General features: G+C 52.0%; 1 protein-coding gene across 2 annotated transcripts; it reads left to right on the top strand.

Annotated features, from left to right (window-relative positions):
* The first annotated feature begins 608 nt into the window (after positions 1-608).
* LOC118507417 (probable E3 ubiquitin-protein ligase HERC2) lies at positions 609-19,823 on the top strand. Of its 2 annotated transcripts, XM_036045881.1 has the most exons (12): positions 609-811; positions 935-1,764; positions 1,926-2,152; positions 2,222-7,711; positions 7,789-7,940; positions 8,185-12,958; positions 13,028-13,219; positions 13,400-13,712; positions 13,783-16,753; positions 16,826-17,020; positions 17,097-17,565; positions 17,638-17,781. In XM_036045881.1, the coding sequence occupies exons 2-12, from the start codon at positions 1,188-1,190 to the stop codon at positions 17,779-17,781; spliced, it is 15,504 nt and encodes a 5,167-aa protein (XP_035901774.1). In that variant the 5' UTR covers positions 609-811; positions 935-1,187. The 2 variants fall into 2 exon arrangements, with proteins under 2 accessions (XP_035901774.1, XP_035901775.1); XM_036045882.1 differs by having other exon boundaries at positions 610-1,764; positions 17,638-19,823.
* The last annotated feature ends 31 nt before the right edge of the window (positions 19,824-19,854 follow it).

Below are 19,854 nucleotides of genomic sequence, written 5' to 3'. Positions count from 1 at the left end.
TACTGTTTTTGGAGTCCTAGTTTGGCAAAATCATTACAAATATCAAGAATTGAAGTTCAAAATCACATCGCAAGTTGGAGTTTTTTTCGATTTTACAATACACGCTGCGACAAAATTAAACAACATAGATTTATACTCATTTTATCTACAACAAAACGAAGATATTTGCCTTCCGTTGCGTCCCTTTTCGCTTCTTTTTCCCGTGTCAGCTGATTGCACGCACTATTGTTGTTTACATTCTGCGCACAGCTGATCCGGAGATGCCGGCTTTTTTGACAATAAAACGAGATCTATGCAACAGGTGAACAAAAGTGCATCAAAACAAACCAATTTCCCCTCGTTCCATTTGACACTGATTCGGTAAGCGCAAGCTATACCTGGTATTGCATAACTTCACTTCTCACCAACGCATTTGTTTATCTCCATTTCACGGCAATTTCTTCTTCCCAACGCCGTACAAACTTAATTGTTTCGATATTTTCCCATAAATCAGCAAAGTAGCTTACTTTTACAGATGATTCGATGTCGATTTTAATCCGACAGATGAATTTATGCAGCAAACGATATTTTCGGTAAACAAACAGTGCGGTGCATTGCACATTTCAACTATCAGTTGTAGCTGTACATTTTCCGCTGCGCTTGCGCTGAAAAGAAACTGCCCCCCGAAAACGTCAACTGTTGTCAATTGGAGCAGTTGTGAAGAAAATTTGTACGAGAGAAAGTAACTTCTGCTCGACTGGCTGGCGGGTGTGGAAAATTGGTGGTTTTCCCCGCATAAGCAACAAAGGCAACAAACAATCTTTTTCTAGCTGTAAGCCTCGTCTGGCGACGTGCATTGGCGCAGGGATGTAGGATGGGAATCGCTGCACCCAGGAATGGTTTCAGTTTCCCGTTACATCTCACCAGCAATTGCGTTTAATTGATCCATTGACAGGGCTGCAAATCGAGTTTTCTTTTTCCACGGGTGTGCATAATTACTGGCCCCGTTCAGTGTATGCATGTGCGCGAGTGTATGTGTGTGTGTGCATGTACGGTGGGTGCATGCATGGAATAGCTGTGAAACCGTGCGCAACGTAGTTGCAACATAGTTTTCTGCATCGCTTCTCTTCGCGTATATTTGTTCGCACGTACTGCAGTTGCAGTGAAGTGGTGCACTAGAGAAGGGAAAGAATTTTCTATGGGAAAAGATGAATCCCACCAGCGCATCGGCTGCGGCGGCAACGACGGCAGCAACGACAACGGCGGCCGCTACGGCAACGTCAACGACAGTGCCTCCATCCAGCATCGGCAATGGCGAACTATACTTCCGGCCCTTACCTTATTTAAGCTTCAAGTGGATCAAAGCGGACGTTGGTAGGGCGCTTCGAAATGCGGACGATTTAGCAAACCTGTGGAACCACCTGATCCAGGATGAGGAAGTGATTACGGAGCGGGTCCAGACCGCCGTGAATGGAATGGGAGAGGTGGTGTATTTGCGCCCGGACGGACGATACTACTGTGGAAACGCAGCGATATCCTGTGACTGCTGCAAGGGCGTGTGTTCAGCAGTTTCCAAATGCATTTGCCTGATATGCGAAGAGCTTGGCGTACAAGAAGGCGGTGATTCGTCGGCAGGCCCGGCTACCGGTAGCAACGGTAGTAATGGAGTGGGTCGGAAAGGCCAGGCGCAAAATCACACACAATCCCCGTCCGAGCAACCATCGACCGGTGACAACTCGGCTAGTTCCGTCTTGCTGGACTCGTGGCTGTGGAGTCCCATTCCCGGTGAGTGTAATAGTAGCCCCCTGGCGCTGTGCTGTGGTGCTGTGGGGAAAGGTCATTGTCATACCATAATCGCACATGCAATTTTGCGGCATTGCGCACACCCCCAGAACGAGTCTCGTATGTCCATTTTCTTTATGTTTGCCTTTGTTTTGGTTATTTAGGTACGGAGGATAAGAAAACTTGCATAAAGAAGCTGATTGGCGAACAAAGAGAAATATGTCTGCAGGCGGCAGCCAATTGCCTGTCGGCAAATCGCATCCGTCAGCTACTGTTTGTGTACCGGCGGTACTTTATTGCGCTGCAGGATATGGGAATGCACAGAGAAACGGAAGAAAAACACCATGCTACCGAACTGGCCACCAGCGAGTGCGATGCAGCGAAGCTGAGCGTAAGTGCGCTACATACCAAGCGATACAACTTTAAAGCCTGTTTGCTAAGTTTCGATTGATATTTGCAGAAAAACTCAAGCCTCGATCGTACCGCCGGTACGGCAAAAGACTCCGATAAGGCAACATTCGGCTTGGCCCGGGTCGGTACACGTGCGGCACTCAATTTCTCCTTCGCCTTCTTGCGACGCGCTTGGCGTTCCGGGGAGGATGTTGAACTGTGCAGCGAGTTGCTCTCGGAAGCACTGGAAGCACTGCAATCGCTTCCGGAAGCCTCGCTGTTTGATACATCGCAAATGTCCTCCTTATGGATCGAGGTGGTGGAAAAATCGATCAAGTTCCTGCGCCAGGTCGTTCTGGGTGACGTAATGGGTGGCCGTTGTCTCGTCCCGAAGGCGGACCGGCACATTGCATTAAATCTGCTGCTTGAACTCGGTGCACAGAAAGGAACATTGGGTGGTTCGCTGGAGGGCGTTTCACTGCTGTTAACGCTGCACGAGAAAGATCAACAGTCGGACGATAATCGAAGCCCGCCACAGAATTCCGGAGCACCGCTCGTACCGTTGCTGCATCGCTACGAGCAGATCGAAAGTTTCGGTTCGTTCAACACGTCGGATTCGTTCCATTTCGGTCCAACCGAATCGTTCCTGCGATTTCTTACGCTGCCCGAAAACGAAACCACCTGCGTGGATCTCAAACTGGCTGCCGTTATCATTATCAGTCATCTAGACCGTTTGGCAAAGCCACACTTGCCCGCTGGCAACTGTTCGACGAAGGGAGCAAGCAAGTACGCGAATTCGCCGAAAATATTCACCCTTGGCTGGAGTGCTTCTGCGCCGGAACTGTACGGATTTACCGCCACCGAAGCGATACGTACGGGTTGTGCAAATTTCGACGCCATGGTCACCTCGGTAACGGCACCGGGAAGCATAGACGGGGCAATGCCGCGTTATTCGACCGCCACCATCGATCTGCTGTACGATCAGGTGCGCCAGATCGTGTGTGCAGAGAACTGTGTTTACATTCTAACCGATAGCGGTTCCGTGCTGTACCTGTCCCACACCATCTCGATGACGGAGGACAATTATCCGGAGCGTGTGAAGGGATTGGAAACCACCATCGTTCAGCTGGCGGCACACTGCGAGGGTCACCATGTGCTAGCGCTTGCCACTAATGGGGACGTGTACTCGTGGGGTAACGGTGATGGTGGGCGCCTCGGACACGGCGATACGAACGCGAAAGAGCTGCCCACACGTATTGTAGCCCTGGCCGAACGGCAGGTGACGGGCGTTTTCTGTGGTTCTTCGTACAGTGCAGCCATTACGGCCACCGGTGAACTCTACACGTGGGGCCGAGGCACGTACGGTCGGCTAGGACACGGCAATTCCGAGGATAAATATATACCGACGCTCGTAACCGCACTGAAAGCGCACCGGGTCGTGCACGTGGCGCTTGGGTGCGGTGATGCACATTCACTGTGTGTGACCGACGCAGGGTTAGCGTTTGCCTGGGGAGACGGTGATTTCGGTAAGCTCGGAAACGAATCGTGCGTCGGTTCTTCGGTTCCGGTGCAAATCGAACTGCCGCAGGCCAGTGTAGTGAAAGTGTTTAGTGGTTCCCAGTTCAGTGTAGCGCTGACACGCGAAGGAACGGTGTATACCTGGGGCAAAGGTCACGGTGGAAGGCTTGGTCACGGCAATTCTGAACATTCCCCCGTACCGAAGATGGTGCAAGTGCTGGAAGGGAAGAAGATAGTGGATTTAGCGGTAGGGTTGGCGCACTGTTTGGCGCTCACTGCTTCGGGAGAGCTGTACGGCTGGGGTCGGAACGATTTTCAGCAAATTTGTCCCGAATGCGTCACGCGTGATCCCATCATTCCGACGCCCATTCTCACCACACCGCCTACGTTACGCGTCGCCGGTATGTCGGCGGGCGTTGCGCAGAGCTTCTTCTGGTGCCACTCGTCCTCACACGGCATTCCGGCCAAAATTCCGTTCGTAGTGGATCTGAGCGAGCACACGTTCCGGTTGCTGGATCAGTTGCTGTGTATGGTGAGCGTTACGTCCACGGACACGTCCCGTCATCCGCCCAGTCAGGAGGCAGAGTGCATCGCGGTTGGCACGCTGAATTTGCTTCGCCTGCAGCTCCATGCAATGATCGTGAACAACGTTCACCCGCGCCAGGTTGGATTGGTAGAAGGATCACGGCTGCTGGCTAGCCTAAAGACACGCATACTTAGCCTGGCAGGTGGACCGGTTGTGTTGAAAACGATGCAAGAAGCCGCACAATGGACGCTCCAGGTCGGGTGGAGTATCATTCTACCGACGGCATCAGAACGTGCTCAGACGCTTACTTCGCTATTGCCAGCCGGACATGACGGCGGCACGATGGGTTCAGCGGCCACCAGTGCTGGACACCGGTTCATGACGGACCTGCTGGTCGGTTCGCTGATGGCGGAAGGTGGCTTACAAACGGCTCTCAACCAGGCGATTAACCATCATCAAAACCAGAACCCTTTTCAAGCGCAGGAACCGCACGGTGCTGGAACCGGTACACATCTATCACTGCTCCACCTGCTGAAACAGCTGCTACGAAACAATTCCAGCCTAACGCAGGCACGTCTTGGTCAGCTTATGCTCGGTCCGTATCTTAAAATCGACGACGGCTTCTGCTCGTCAGAACCAACCTCACCGAGTCTGGATTTATTGCACAAGTTCCAACGCTTGTTGCTTTCGCACCTGTACGCATCGAAAGCGGATGATCTCAGCGGAGCCGAAACGCTACTATACACCTACATACAACAGCTGGTCGGACCGTGCGTAAACACGCTCGGCAAAGCGTACGAAACGATCCTCCAGGGCAAGGACGGTGTAGCGGACATTCTTCGCAACGACATTTCCGATGCGCTGCTGTACGAACTGCTGATCGGGCTGGTCGTTATCCAGCAGGATAAGCCACTGCTGCTGGCAAACTTCGACTGGAACCACCACCTAATCCCGCTGCTAAACGCTCTCGACGGGTTTAATCGCCTTACGCACGAAGGCGAATTGCAGGACACGGACGACATGGGATGGCCGGGCATAATCAGCCGCGGTGCGTCGAAAGCGATGCCGGTGCAGGAGGAATCGGTATTGATCCGGCGCAGCGACATCGACAATCACATACGAGATGGTGGCAATTGGGTTATAATCAACGGGAATGTGTACGACGTCAAAGACTACTCGCCGGAAAATGCGCTCACCCAGGAGCTTCTACAACAGCACGCCGGAAAGGACATTTCGCTCGAGATTGGCAATCCTCAGCATAGGACAGCGTTCGAGTTTATCACGTCGTACTTGCGTGTGGGTCGTTATGCGGTTAGCGAGATGTACGACAGCGCTACCAATCCACGTCCGCTCGTGACGCTAACACACTTTCACTCCGAATGTTTACTCGCGTATCTGCTAGGCCAGCGCGCAAGTATTCTACAGGTCGGATCGCCACTGCAACCAGCCGAACTGCAATGTCGCAATCTTCTCAACTCACACGTCCTAAGCGGTGGGCTACAGGTTCTGCAACCGTCCAATCCGTTCGATGAGGAAAAGGGTGAAGCGCGCAGCAGTGGCTCAACTGCCGGAAGTACGCCGACAGACGCTTCCGCACAGCTACCGATCGTGGCAGGCGATGGCGGACCGGTGATGGGAAGCTGGCCAATGGTGCTAATAACACAGCGCGTGGACACGCTACTGTCTAATTTGGGCGAAGGAAAGATTACCGATCCGCTAGTCGCGTCATGGATCGGTCTCTGCGAACGCTACTGTAAGGAGCATCATCTGATCTGGCACCAAGAGTTTCCCCCGGAACATCCAGTCGTCGAGCTCGAACGGCTGCTGATGGCGGTACTGATACGGCATCAGGCTCTCGGGCCGCTTGCACTTGCGGTGATTGACCGGGAGCTGAGCGGCACTGGTTCAAAGCCACCGCCGCCGATCGTTAACATCATTCGTACCGTGCATCAAACCAAATGGGCAATCGTGAAGATGCGTCAACAGCTAAACCGCAGCTACAAAGAAGTGTGCGCTCCGATGATTGACAAATGCCGCTTTTTGTTGTACGAAATCCGACCCGCGATCAGTCTCGAGCAGCATGGGCTAGAGCGGCTCCCTATCCTGCACCGGCCATCCCGGTTTAAAGCGCTCGTGCGACGCATCATAGCGGAGATGCGTGCAGCCAAACGGCAGCTTAAACTAGCGTGTGCGAAACCCGAAGACATTGTTAATGCCACCATCCAAAGTCAGTTCAGTAGTGGCAAGATACAGTCGCACGAGAATCTAAGCGGTTGTGGCATAACCAAACAACATCCGCAGCAGCAGCAGCAGCAACATCTGCACCAGGGCATTGCACTAGTGACCGGTGTGACGATCTCCACGGAAAATCTAGTCAACGAAAACATCATCAAGGTGGCCAGTCTGGAAAGTCTCACCGCCACAGGCAATGTGCATCGTCGATCGTCCGTCGATCGGTCAGCTTCGCCGGTGATACTGCTGAGCAGCAACAACCCGGCACTGACGAAGCTTGCGTCATCGAACGAAAACCTGATCGACACCGACTGTCCACAGCCAGGCGACGGTACGGTGAACAGCATCGGAGGTGTAGTGGTGGTAGATGTGACCGGCACGATCGAGTCTGTTGACAATGCGGAAGTGGAAGGAAATGAGAAAAAAATAACATTCACCAACGATGATCAAAGCAAAACGCCTACGAACGAAATGATCGAGTTCCACGGCACTGCAGGAAAGGGAGCGAAAACGTTAGCCCAAGACGGGGATGATTTCATCAACAATGTGATCGCAAACTTGAGCGAAAAGTGTCTGCTGGAATCGTATCCGGCGGAATTTAAGACCGGCATCAGCCAACAAGTCGTCGATTTCATCCTGCACGATCAGTGCGATGTGGAAACGTTGCGCCGGGCCATGTACTGCCAGATACAGCGCTACCAGCTCCGCAAGCAAGGGCTAGAAATGTTCTACGAATTGCTGTGCATCACCGGGCTGTTTGATGCGGTGCAATACAATCTATTTAACGGATTTCTCGGTTTGCATTTGGGCCATGGTTCCGTACGGTGCCACCCAGCTGTCGGGAATGGGGATGGGATTGCTCAACCGGAACAGCAGCCGCTGCAGCGCGAGTCGGAACATGTGCTCGACAAGTTGAACATGATCACCGCTTACCAGAAGGCGAACATACTGATCGCACACGCGAAGATCATCGAATGGGCCGTGCTGGAGCTACAGAAGTACGTGAACCAAGACAAAATTAACGGACGTCATCGGACGCACGGCGAGAAGGATAATTCGAATTTGGGAACGTACGTGTTTCTTAAGAAACTGCCACGAGCGCGGTTTTTGCTCAGCATCTTCGGCATTCTTTCGCGTACGTACGAAGCGAACGAGCTCAGCTTGCTGGTCAATTCTGGCATACTTGGCAGCATAATGGGACTGCTGCGCCAGACCGGAGCCGATATACCGAGTAACAAGAACACTTCCGACACATCGGTCATTTATGAGGACGTGGTTACTAATGTAAGTTGTTCGTGGGTTTTGCGTCGGAGTGTCATTATGTTCTGCCTAATAACATGACCAATTTATTGTTTTTTTAGTTAAAATCTTCAAAGGAAGGTCTTTCTGGGCCAGAACTTACAAAGTTCATGAAAATTGGAACAAGAATCGCTCGTGGCGCTGATTGGAAGTGGGGTGAACAAGATGGGCCTGGTGGTGAAGGACGTATCATCAGCGAAATAGGCGAAGATGGGTGAGTAAAAGATGGCCAATTATTTCACCTGTTTTGTTTGCGGGGTGTTCCAATGTTTTATTAAGCTTTTTCCATCTCCAAGTCTGGGAAACTGTCCGTGACTGTGACACGGACTTAACGATAATGGGGAAAGTTTCAGAAAACTTGGTGATACTCTGTTTATGGTTTAATTGCTTCCAGTAAAATGGAATGTGGGAAGGACAGCAAACTAAATTACTCGTCTCCCGTGGATTCTCTCTTTTAGCTGGGTACGAGTCGAATGGGACAATGGTTCGACAAATTCGTATCGCATGGGAAAAGAAGGAAAATATGACCTCCGTCTCGCCGATAGCGCTCTAAAGGCTCTATCCCCCGACAAAGACAGCGAACGGGAAGATTTCATCGATCACGCACTGAACCATGAGTCGCACCCAACAAAGCTGCTGCGCAATGTGTGCATTAAAACGCTGCAGATGTTGTTCGCCTCGGTCGGTCTCCATGCCGAGAAGATGGAACAGAATGCTCTCCGTGGTGTAGCCTCCCTGTTCCGAACAATGCTTCAGCCGTATGAATTCCGTTCGGGCATGAGCACCACCACCGTCGCCAGCCACTGTTACAACTTTGGCTTGGAACAGTGGACCGTGCTTGGGTTTTTGCGCGCGATTTCGTTCACACCAGCGCTCTCCCGCCAGTTGACCACGCCGCTGTGGATCGAGCTCGCGTTCAAGATACTAAATGCACCGATCGCGAGCAAGAAGGATGTGTACAAGAAGCTGCATTGCCTGCGGCTGCTACAATCTACGCTCGTGAACTGGACGGCTGACGAACGGCCGCGCGTTGACAGCATCATTAGTCAGCTGTTCGATGTGCTGGGTCGGATCTCACTCACCTGCCCGAACGATTCGTCGCTACTGTCCAGCGCAATAGATGCAAAATCGCGCGTGCTGTACAGCGCTTCGCACAGCGGCACCGTAGCCGAGGAAATGGTGGTTTTGATTCGACGGCTTCACACACTGCCGCTTTGGAATGAGAGCATCAATTCCTTCATGCAACAGAAACTCTGCTTAACGGCCGACATTTTCCTGGTAAACGAGCTGGACACCATTGCGGAGTGTGAGAAGCGTGCGATCATGGGTACGCTCGGTACGATCGGTGGGTGCGATTCGCGGCCCCGGATTGGGTTGAACATAACGCTGGACGGCGTCCGGGGTACGATATCGCGCATGACCAAGAAAGGCAAGGTGGTCATGAACGTGCATGGAGCTGCGGAAACGAAGAAAATCCCCATCTTTAAAGTGGCCGAGTGTGCAGACGTCGGAGCGTTCAGTCTTTCGAAGGTCACCATCAGCGAGATGTTGCTCAACTCTTGGTCCGTTATGTTTTATGGTATTGGGCAGCTGGTCCCACTGAACGGTAGCACGGGCGGCGACGGCTGTGCCAGTGCAGCGCTGCTTCAAAGCCAGCAGATCAACTTTGCCACATTAAAAGCAACGAAGGTGCTGTTCCGTAACCAGAGCCTGCTGCGACGTATTCTCCGGCAGCGATCACCAGGCTTGACGAAAAGTGCATCACGCGAAAGTGTATCGACCGATGGTGATAGTCCAGAGCCGGAAGAAGGCAAAACGCGATCCGAATCAAACACATCGGACGAGTCGCAAGCATTCTACACGGCAGAGCTACTGATACAGACCATTCTGTTGCGTGCAACACAGCCAAGCCCGTTGAAAGCGTGCTATACCTATCAGGAGATGGAGCTGGCTGCACTCAACATCTCACAAATGCTCGCCAGTCATATACATTATTCGGTGGGGGATACCACCGGAGGACCGGCATCGTCCACCCGATGCAACAAACGCCCGCTGGCACTGGGGCAGCCAACCATGATACATGGAGTGCCCGTGTACAACAATGAAGCTGCATCACTTACCGCTGAACCGGCACCACCACCAGTACCGGCAGCGATGGGATCGCTTGACGGTAATCCAGCGAGCATCCGCAGCGGACGGGGAGGTCGTACGGCGAACGCTTTCATCGCTCCTACCCCACTGGTAGCGCAAATCATGGAGATGGGATTTACTCGTAAATCGGTCGAGCTGGCGTACAAGAATCTGATGCAGCAGAACGAAACTGGCAATCCGACGGCAGAACAAATCATTCAATGGATTCTGGAACATCCGGAATTGACCGCAAGCTTGGGGCTGAGCTCGGGAGCAAAAGCTGGAGACGGTGAACAGCACGATCATGACCTGCGCGGTGGTCACAGCGATACGGAAAGCGTTAGCTCAGACACTATGGATGGAGGTTCCTCGCAGCAAGACTACCAACAACACCTGCACCACCACCAAAACAGCGGTTCCGGAGCGATGTACAAAAGTCGCGAGGATTTCAAATCGACCGATCAGTATGCGATGTACGTGCGTGGCCTCATCTGCCCGGGAATGCTCGTGCGCTGTTGTCAAGAGTTTGAAGAGATACGGAAAGGCGACATCGGAACGGTGGAGAAGGTGGAACCGGAAGGTTTGCACGATCTGAATGTGCGCGTTGACTGGCAAATGCACGACCGTCCGTACTGGATGTGTTTTGTACACTTAGAAATGCTCGAACCACCGTCCACGGTCACCGATCCATCCGGGTGTGGAGGTATCATGGTTGGATCGCAGGTACGTCTGTTGCGGGCCCAGGTATCACGACACCGGTTTCCATCACTGTCGGCACCGCGTGGCACTACGGGCGTGGTGAGTTCCTTGACCGGGAGCGAGGCTATAGTGGAATTTCCGCAGCAAACACTGTGGAAGGGTAGCGTCAGCGAGCTAGAGCTGATTTCCAATCCAACAAACTACGGCACGGGAACCGGTTCCAGTGCGCAAAACGGTGCTGGCAGTGGAGCGTTCGACATCATCGATGACTGGTCCCGGTGTATCCGTGCGTTATCCGTATCCTCGAATGAAGCATCAGCCAAGTATCTGCTGGATCGAAGCACCAACAACTATTGGCAGAGTGCCAGCACGGCGGTCCAGGGTAAGCACTGGATAAGACTCGAAATGCACGATCAGGTGCTGGTGCAATCGCTCTCGATCATTGTCGATCCGGACGATTTCTCGCACATGCCTTCGCTGGTGGTGGTTCGTGTTGGCGATGATAGTTTCTCGATGACCGATCTACGTTGGGTATCGATCAATTCAACGACCGTGACGATGCCACTGCTCACGGATTGCAAGCAGTATTATAGGCTGATTGAAATTCGCATCAAACAGTGTCGCAACAATGGGATCCAGTGCCGGGTGCACGGGCTGTCGATTGTTGGCAAGCGCAGACAAACGGACGTCGACATGATGCTTCACAATGCTGGTTTTCTGGCGTCGGAAAACGAAACCATTGCCGAACCTAGCTATTCGACTTCTTCGAACTACGCGGACGAGCCGACCTCGCTGAACGATGAGGTGTCGTCGAAGGTGTTGGTTTGGGGTCTGAACGACAAGGAGCAGCTGGGCGGACTGAAAGGTTCGAAGGTGAAACTCCCGACGTACTCTTCCGTGCTCAGTCAGCTCAAGCCAATACATATCGCCGGTGGCTCGAAATCGCTATTTATTGTGTCGCAGGATGGGAAGCTTTACGCGTGCGGCGAGGGAACGAATGGAAGGCTTGGTTTGGGCCACAACAATAATGTACCCACGCCGAAACAGGTGCCGATACTGAGCCAATACGTAGTGAAGAAGGTAGCTGTCCATTCGGGTGGCAAGCACGCGATGGCACTTACGCTGGATGGGAAAGTATTTTCCTGGGGCGAAGGCGAGGACGGCAAGCTGGGCCACGGCAATCGGTTAACGTTGGAAAAACCGAAGCTGATTGAAACGCTGCGCACAAAGCGCATCCGGGACATTGCGTGCGGATCTAGTCACAGTGCGGCTATCACCAGCTCCGGAGAGCTGTATACGTGGGGTCTGGGTGAATACGGACGCCTGGGCCATGGAGATAATTGTACGCAGTTGAAACCAAAGCTTGTGACCGCCCTGCAAGACCATCGTGTAGTGCAGGTGGCTTGTGGAAGCCGGGACGCACAAACGCTCTGTCTGACGGAGGACGGTTTGGTGTTTTCCTGGGGCGATGGAGATTTTGGCAAGCTCGGCCGCGGTGGCTCGGAAGGATGTTCCACGCCGCACCAGGTGGATCGGCTGAACGGAGTGGGCGTGATGCAGATCGAATGTGGAGCACAGTTTAGCCTTGCGCTTACGAAAACTGGTGAGGTGTGGACCTGGGGAAAGGGCGACTATTACCGACTGGGCCACGGTACAGACCAGCACGTTCGCAAACCCACTCCCATTCAAGGGCTGCGTGGAAAGAAAGTAATTCACGTGGCCGTTGGAGCTCTGCACTGTCTCGCCGTCACCGATAGTGGGCAGGTGTTCGCATGGGGTGATAACGATCATGGCCAGCAAGGATCGGGAAACACAATTGTTAACAAAAAACCGAGTCTCGTGCTGGGATTAGATGGCATCTTCGTTAATCGGGTAGCGTGTGGTAGCTCTCATTCAGTGGCCTGGAGTTTACCGCAGAATCAAACCGAGAAGGATAAGAAGGAACCGGTTGCGTTTGCCGTAGCAAAGGACCCGCTCGGAAGCCACAGTTTGGGCATTTACGCGTCGGATACGGAAGCGACCACTTCCTCCCCTTTACCAGTCTCGAGCAGCAGCAAACCGCAGCGACCATCACTGTCCGAGATTGTGCTCTCGTTGGAGACGGCCAGCGCCAGACAAGCCGCTTTGTCGCACATCATCAACGCCATGAGCATTCTGCATGCCCGGGCATGCATAATAGCGGCCCTTACCTGCCACTCGCAGGTGAGTGCGGCCGATAAGGTGTCCACGTATGGGCACAGTGGAGATACCATGGCGCGACCTGTGTCGCCTATATCAGAGGGCGATGAAACGGGTGCCGGGAAAACGACGGTTGCCGAGAGTACACTGGCCCAACAGAACGAAACTATAGCGCACGGTGGAGGAGAAGGGCCGGCAGATATCGCTGGCCTAACGGCAGTTACGGTAAGAAGGTGTAATGTCGGTGGGTATTAAAATGATTCTGCTCATCGTATTCTTGTATCATTCGTGCAGGCGAACGAGTTTCTTGATGGTGATATCCCGATCATTTCCGGCATGAATAATACGCTCGGTGCGTATCGCAGTCTAACCGGATCTCTGTCACTGTCTGCCTCGATTTCGAGCTGCAATGCGACGCAGCGCCAGTCGAAAATGTCCGCGAGCGCAATGTCCGTAATGGCCGCTACAATGACGCATCATGATGAGGTAAGTAGCGATTAAACAATATCGTTGGTCTGGTTTTTCATTGGCATTGGCAGCGAATAAAATGTCGTTGAAAATCAGTCTAATTTCTTCATTAGATTCAATGCTAGGGCATAATTTCGTTCAAAAAAGAGAAAAAATCCGTTTGTACTAATTTTATTAATATCTTTGCTTCCATTCCAGCTAATGAACGAAGCTAACGCTAGCAACCTGGACGATTTTACAGCATTACTCGGGGAAGCGGAAGCAAAGCATCTGATAGAATTGCTAAAGCTAAGCGTTTTTGGCCGAACCGGTGCAACCAGTACATCAGAAACCATTGCCAGCACGCTGATTGCGCTTGCAAAGTCAAACGCCACCATCGCCAATATGCTAATCGAAACGTGCATCACCGAGCTGGAGGATTTGTGCACATCACGCCATTCCTTGGGCAAGCTTCCGAAGCCAGTGGTGCAGGAAACGAGCCATCCCTACATTGATGACATCATACTAGTGGGTCAGTACATTTGTACACCATTTTTTAAGCGACAGATAATATAAGATTATGCCTTCTTCTTCGTCCACAGGACACGTGAAAATACCCGGAGCCGAATCACTCCGCATTGAGTTTGACAGTCAATGCTCCACAGAACGCCGCAACGATCCGCTGATAATCTTCGACGGATCGGGTAACGTGGTTGCGACGCGCTCCGGCCGTGAGTACGCTCAGTGGGCCCAGGAAATTCGCATCCCGGGCGATCAAATGCGCTGGAAATTCACTAGCGACAATTCAGTGAATGGATGGGGATGGCGATTCTACGTACACGGGATTATGCCCGAATCCTACCTACAAGAGCTGGGATCGGATCGGACCGTTCTCTCGCAGCCTTCAATTGCGCTCGTAATGGCTTTGCTGGACTCGCTACCAGTTCCCACATCGAACACCAGTGTGCTCATACGCCTAACATCGGCGCTGTCCCAGTGTGCCCAGCTCGGTTCATTGACTGTAGCTCAACGTATATGGTCGTTGAAGAAGATGCATCAGCTGCTCTGCAGCAGTAGTGTAACCCCAGCAAAGGATGGAACACCCAGGCCGCTGGATGCCGCTGTGACCGATATACTGACGCCACTCGTACCGATTATCTTGCGGCAGTACGAGTACGAAGAACCGCAAGTCCGAAGCGGCATTCATCTGATGCACTCGGAGTATTTCAAAACACTCGTAGCACTAGCGTGCGATATGCATATGGACACGCTGCTATTGCCCCAGGCAGATCCACACCGTTGGGCCTGGTTCCGACGTTACTGTGCAGCAGTTCGTGTCGCCCAAGCCCTCACACGCCGTACGCATCTGCCGCCTGCATTTTGTTTGGAAGTGCGCAAAAAACTTGCCGAAATAGCTTCACCAGCGACTCCCGCACAAGCAACGGTGGTCGGCGTGAGTGCTAGCGGTCAGAGCGGCCCTACCGAGGGCTACAGCTCGCTCATCCAACACACTTCTAGCCATTCGAGTTTGCTTAGCCAGAGTCATCCGCTCGCCTTCGATTTGACCAGCACTATCAGCAGTAGTAGCACCACGACCAGTAGCAGCAGCACCGGAACGACCACCATCACCGCCGGAAGCAGCGATTCTTTGCCAGCGAATGCGACCGGTAACGAGGCAACAAAGTATCTGCACGAAGATCACGGCTACTTTACACCGCAATACGATTCGCAGCTTCTGCAATGGTTCAACAGAAGGCCGGAAGATTGGGCCTTCTCGTGGGGTGGCGCTAGTACAATTTTCGGCTGGGGCCACAACCACCGTGGCCAGCTCGGTGGATTGGATGGAAGTCGCATAAAAAATCCAACACCGTGCGAAGCGTTAAGTTTACTGCGCCCGATACAGATAGCGGGCGGTGAGCAAACGCTGTACGCGGTAACACCCGACGGAAAGCTGTACGCAACGGGTTACGGTGCGGGCGGCCGGTTAGGTGTCGGGGGAACCGACTCTGTGACCACCCCAACGCTCGTCGAATCGCTGCAGCATGTGATGATCAAGAAGGTGGCGGTGAATTCGGGTGGCAAGCACTGCCTTGCGCTATCCTCCGACGGAGAAGTGTTTTCGTGGGGGGAAGGTGAGGACGGAAAGCTGGGCCACGGCAACCGAGATAGTTACGACCGGCCAAAGCTGATCGAATCCCTGTCGGGGATCGGTGTCGTCGATATTGCGTGTGGCAGTGCCCATTCTGCTTGTATCACCATCCAAGGACATGTGCTGACCTGGGGCAAGGGCCGCTACGGTCGGCTGGGACACGGCGATTCCGAAGATCAGCTGCAACCAAAGCTGGTGGAAGCGTTGCTCGGCTATCGTGCGATTGATATCGCATGTGGATCGGGTGATGCGCAGACACTTTGCATCACGGACGATGACAATGTGTGGAGCTGGGGTGACGGTGACTACGGCAAGCTTGGTCGCGGAGGTTCCGATGGTTGCAAGGTACCGATGAAGATCGAAAGTTTGGCCGGTTTGGGCGTGACGAAGGTCGAATGTGGTTCACAGTTCTCGGTAGCTCTCACACGCTCCGGAAGTGTGTACACCTGGGGCAAGGGTGACTACCACCGACTGGGCCACGGCAATACGGACCATGTACGGCGGCCGAAAAAAGTTGCAGCACTGCAGGGAAAGAAAATCATCTCCATCGCTACGGGATCGCTGCACTGCGTTGCTTGCAGCGATGGAGGTGAAGTGTTTACCTGGGGCGACAACGACGAGGGCCAGCTGGGCGATGGAACTGTCACAGCAATACAGCGCCCACGTTTAGTGCAATCGCTGCAAGGGAAACACATCGTGAAGGTGATCTGCGGGTCAGCACACACGCTCGCAATTTCCACGTACCAGCTAAGTGAAGCGGTCAGACCACCACCCTCACCACCCCTCGAGTATGATCTGGTGCGCGACATTGCACCGGAAGTGCTTCACGCTCGATTGGTGCTGCTGCATCATTTCTCGGAGCTGCTCTGTCCCTGCCTGGCCATGCTGCCGATCGCCGGATCTCTTTCACTGGCCTCCCTGAAGGATGTGCTCGTTTACTCGATCAAGGAAACGGGTTTCCGGAAGGTCATTCAGACCACGATGGTACGGGACAAACCGCACGGCCCTGTCATAGAGCTGAACCGCATCCAGGTGAAGCGATCGCGAATGCGATCCGGCAATGGACTTGCCGGTGTCGACGGTATGAAAAGCGTGTTCGGGCAGATGGTGCAGAAGCTGCCGCTACTGACACAGGAAGCCCTGTCGATGCCGCATCGTGTGTGGAAGGTGAAGTTTGTTGGCGAAAGTGTCGACGACTGTGGCGGCGGCTTCAGCGAATCGATTGCAGAGATGTGCGATGAGCTGCAGAACGGTAGCGTCCCATTGCTGATACAAACGCCCAACGGTCGCGGTGATGCTGGAGCTAATAGGGACTGCTTTTTGCTGGATCCGACGCTTACCACCGTCCTCCACATGAATATGTTTAGGTTTTTGGGTGTGCTGATGGGTATCGCCGTACGGACAGGATCGCCATTAAGTTTAAAGTAAGAATCATTTGCATCAGAGTAATATCCTTGCAATAACGACATGTACCTTTTCCGCCACTAACTTTGCAGCCTTGCTGAGCCCGTGTGGCGTCAGCTGTGCGGAGAAGCGTTACGTCCGTCCGATCTGACGGAAGTGGACCGCGACTACATCACCGGATTACTGTACATTAGGGACGTGGAAAGCGATCCAAAGGTGTTTGCATCGATCGAGCTACCCTTCTCTACACCCTCTGCCAAAGGCCACGAAGTTCCATTATCTACCAAGTAAGCCAACCGTTCGACTAGCAACACAATCCGCAGAATGTCTGTATCTTACTTTCCACATTGCGACTCGTTTCAGAAATACTAAAATAACGCCAGAAAATCGTAACGAGTATGTGAAGCTTGCGCTCAACTATCGCATTCACGAGTTCGACGAGCAGGTGAAAGCCGTCCGAGATGGTATGTCGAAGGTAATACCGGTCCCATTGTTATCGCTCTTCTCTGCCGCCGAGCTGCAGGCCATGGTCTGCGGTTCGCCAGACATCCCACTCTGTCTGCTGAAAACCGTCGCCACGTACAAGGGCGTCGAATCGACGTCCTCTCTCGTGCAATGGTTCTGGGAGGTGATGGAAGAGTTTACCAATCAGGAACGGTCACTGTTTCTACGCTTTGTCTGGGGGCGCACCCGGCTGCCTCGAACCATAGCCGACTTTCGAGGGCGCGATTTCGTGCTGCAAGTGCTGGACAAGTACAACCCTCCAGATCATTTCTTGCCCGAAAGCTACACCTGCTTTTTCCTGCTGAAGATGCCCCGTTACTCGTGCAAGGTACGTGCGAACCGGATTCGGTGTAGAAAGACAGAAACGAATTACTAACTAACATTCGATTCTCACTCATAGGCCGTTTTGCAGGAGAAACTCAAGTACGCCATTTATTTCTGCAAAAGTATCGATACGGACGAGTATGCTCGGGTCGCGATGGGTGACCCCACCGAGGCGACTGGCAGCGAGGATAACAGCGACATTGAGTCGGTATTGTTTTAAATTAGCCCCACCATCTTGAGGCTCGATGGTGGTATCGTGTACCGGCTAGTTTACGATGAACCGGAACAAAAGATACCGCAATGAAGTGCGTGCTGAAACGTGTCGGCAAACACACACACGTGCCTCACTCATCTCCTAGGAGCTTACTCGACTGATTAAATTGACTGAAACATAAACCGTGCATCACACGTGTTCATTCAGGTTCAACAGGAGCTAAAACTGGATCTCCGTTTGGTTGTTACTTCACCACGTTGTGTCCCATTTGCTTGACCCATTCCAACGAGAGCGTTTTGTAAATGGGAAAGTCTTGGAACTGCGAGCGCTTACGGAATAGCAATGCTGGATTGCACTTTTTTGTGTTGCAAAAACCTTTTCCTATCTTAGAAAGTTTGCTTTAACACATTCCAGAACAAAGCTAAAGAACAAATAATTATCCATTGGTAGATTGAACGACGGAAACCTGTACGAAATTGCAGTCACGACATTACTTGAAAAGCGGTGCGATGGTGCGATAGAGAGAATATAAGTTTGTTATCGAAATGAAGCATAAAGAGACACAGATCTTGCTCGGAGCAGCGTAGCGTAGAGGAAAAGCCTCCGCCTTTTATGTGCAATTTGATTTCCGACGATAGATTGAAATTTGTTGAAGAGCTAGATAATTTATTAACTGATCGATAGATCTACCCCAATCGATGCGTTTCCATTTGCCACTAGGAACTAGCCTAACAGCGCGCAGTAAGTTTCTTTGCCGATCGGGTGCTTGTGTCCAAAGGTAGATACGTGTTTCTCAAAAAAAAAGCAACGGATTTAGAGCACAGTTTCTTCGTATCAGCTGACAAGAGGTGTCTGCTAAACCGTTGTATTCTTAGTGACATTAAGTAATGAGGTGTTGCACAATTGTACAACATCCGTACAGTACTATTACGCATCATCGTGCCGTAGGGAGAGACTAGGTCGCTTTGTTTGCTCTGATAATGCACTAGCAGTAGCGCAGTCAATCGTTTCACGAAGAACACGGTAACAGTATCGTAACATTTTTAGAGCACACTAGAGGAGGCTTCACGCAAAAGGTAAGTAGTGTTGTGCATTTGCGATTAAAAAATCAGAATCAACCCCAATCAACGGAGGTATATATTAACGAGTCATCGAGGTGAGATAATGAGGTGTACTAGTAGCAGTAGTTCATTACCAGCCACTTGTCTGCATGTGGCTAAAGATGAGAAGATTAATATGGCGTACGCAGATCGCGTGTAGTATTTCTGTGCTAACACTTAGGCAAGCTGCGGAGTAGAAGTTAGCTGTTATAAACAGGAGCGCGACTAACAATGCACTAGTGTGCAATTTGCATCAGTATACAGGCAACTCTGCTGAGGATAATTTATTTTATTTATTTATTGTTTGTCCGTTCGGACACGTTTAATATTCGGTGGTGACGTTTCTACATCGGTTTCGGCATCCTGTGTTATTACGTGCTACGGTATAGCTTTGCGTAGGATCCGGTAGGGCAGCACTAGCAAGCACCGCCGGACAGGAGCAAGAATGAAACTCCATCCAATCCAAACACACGATCAGTAACAAGCACGGACGGACGGTCCAGAGGATGTTATTAATTATTGCCTGCACTCGCTCTACACGCCGCCTTGTATTTGTACGTTATTTCTACAGAGAGCAAGCATTAGTAAGTCAGGCAACTGCACTCGCCGTCCCATTTACCCATTTCCCCTGGGCTCAGCACTGTGATTGATGTTTTTCCTACGTTCATTTGCTAAATGTGTGTCTGTGTGTGTGTGTGTGTGTGTGTGCGCGCGCGCGTTTGTATTTTCTTTAAGCACAACTCTTTCTCTCGCTCGGTTCAAATTTCCAATCCCATAACCTGCCGATAAAATTGTGCTGATGGAAGCAGCAAACGGCGCAGGGGAATGGCGGCGAAGGGGATTGTGTACTAAATCATACCATATTGTGGAAAGTAAGAAAATGAAATCTCAAAATAAACAATCACTTTAGAGTATAGTTGTACCTTCCGCGTACTAAGTAACCGATTATACGGTAGTGCCACAATTCTTTACTTTTAAT

The sequence above is a fragment of the Anopheles stephensi genome, chromosome 2 (genome assembly GCF_013141755.1).
Source record: "Anopheles stephensi strain Indian chromosome 2, UCI_ANSTEP_V1.0, whole genome shotgun sequence".
In the NCBI taxonomy this organism is placed as follows: Eukaryota; Metazoa; Arthropoda; class Insecta; order Diptera; family Culicidae; genus Anopheles; species Anopheles stephensi.
The sequence above is the reverse complement of the archived record's forward strand: the minus strand, read 5'-3'. Positions and strand labels throughout refer to the sequence as shown.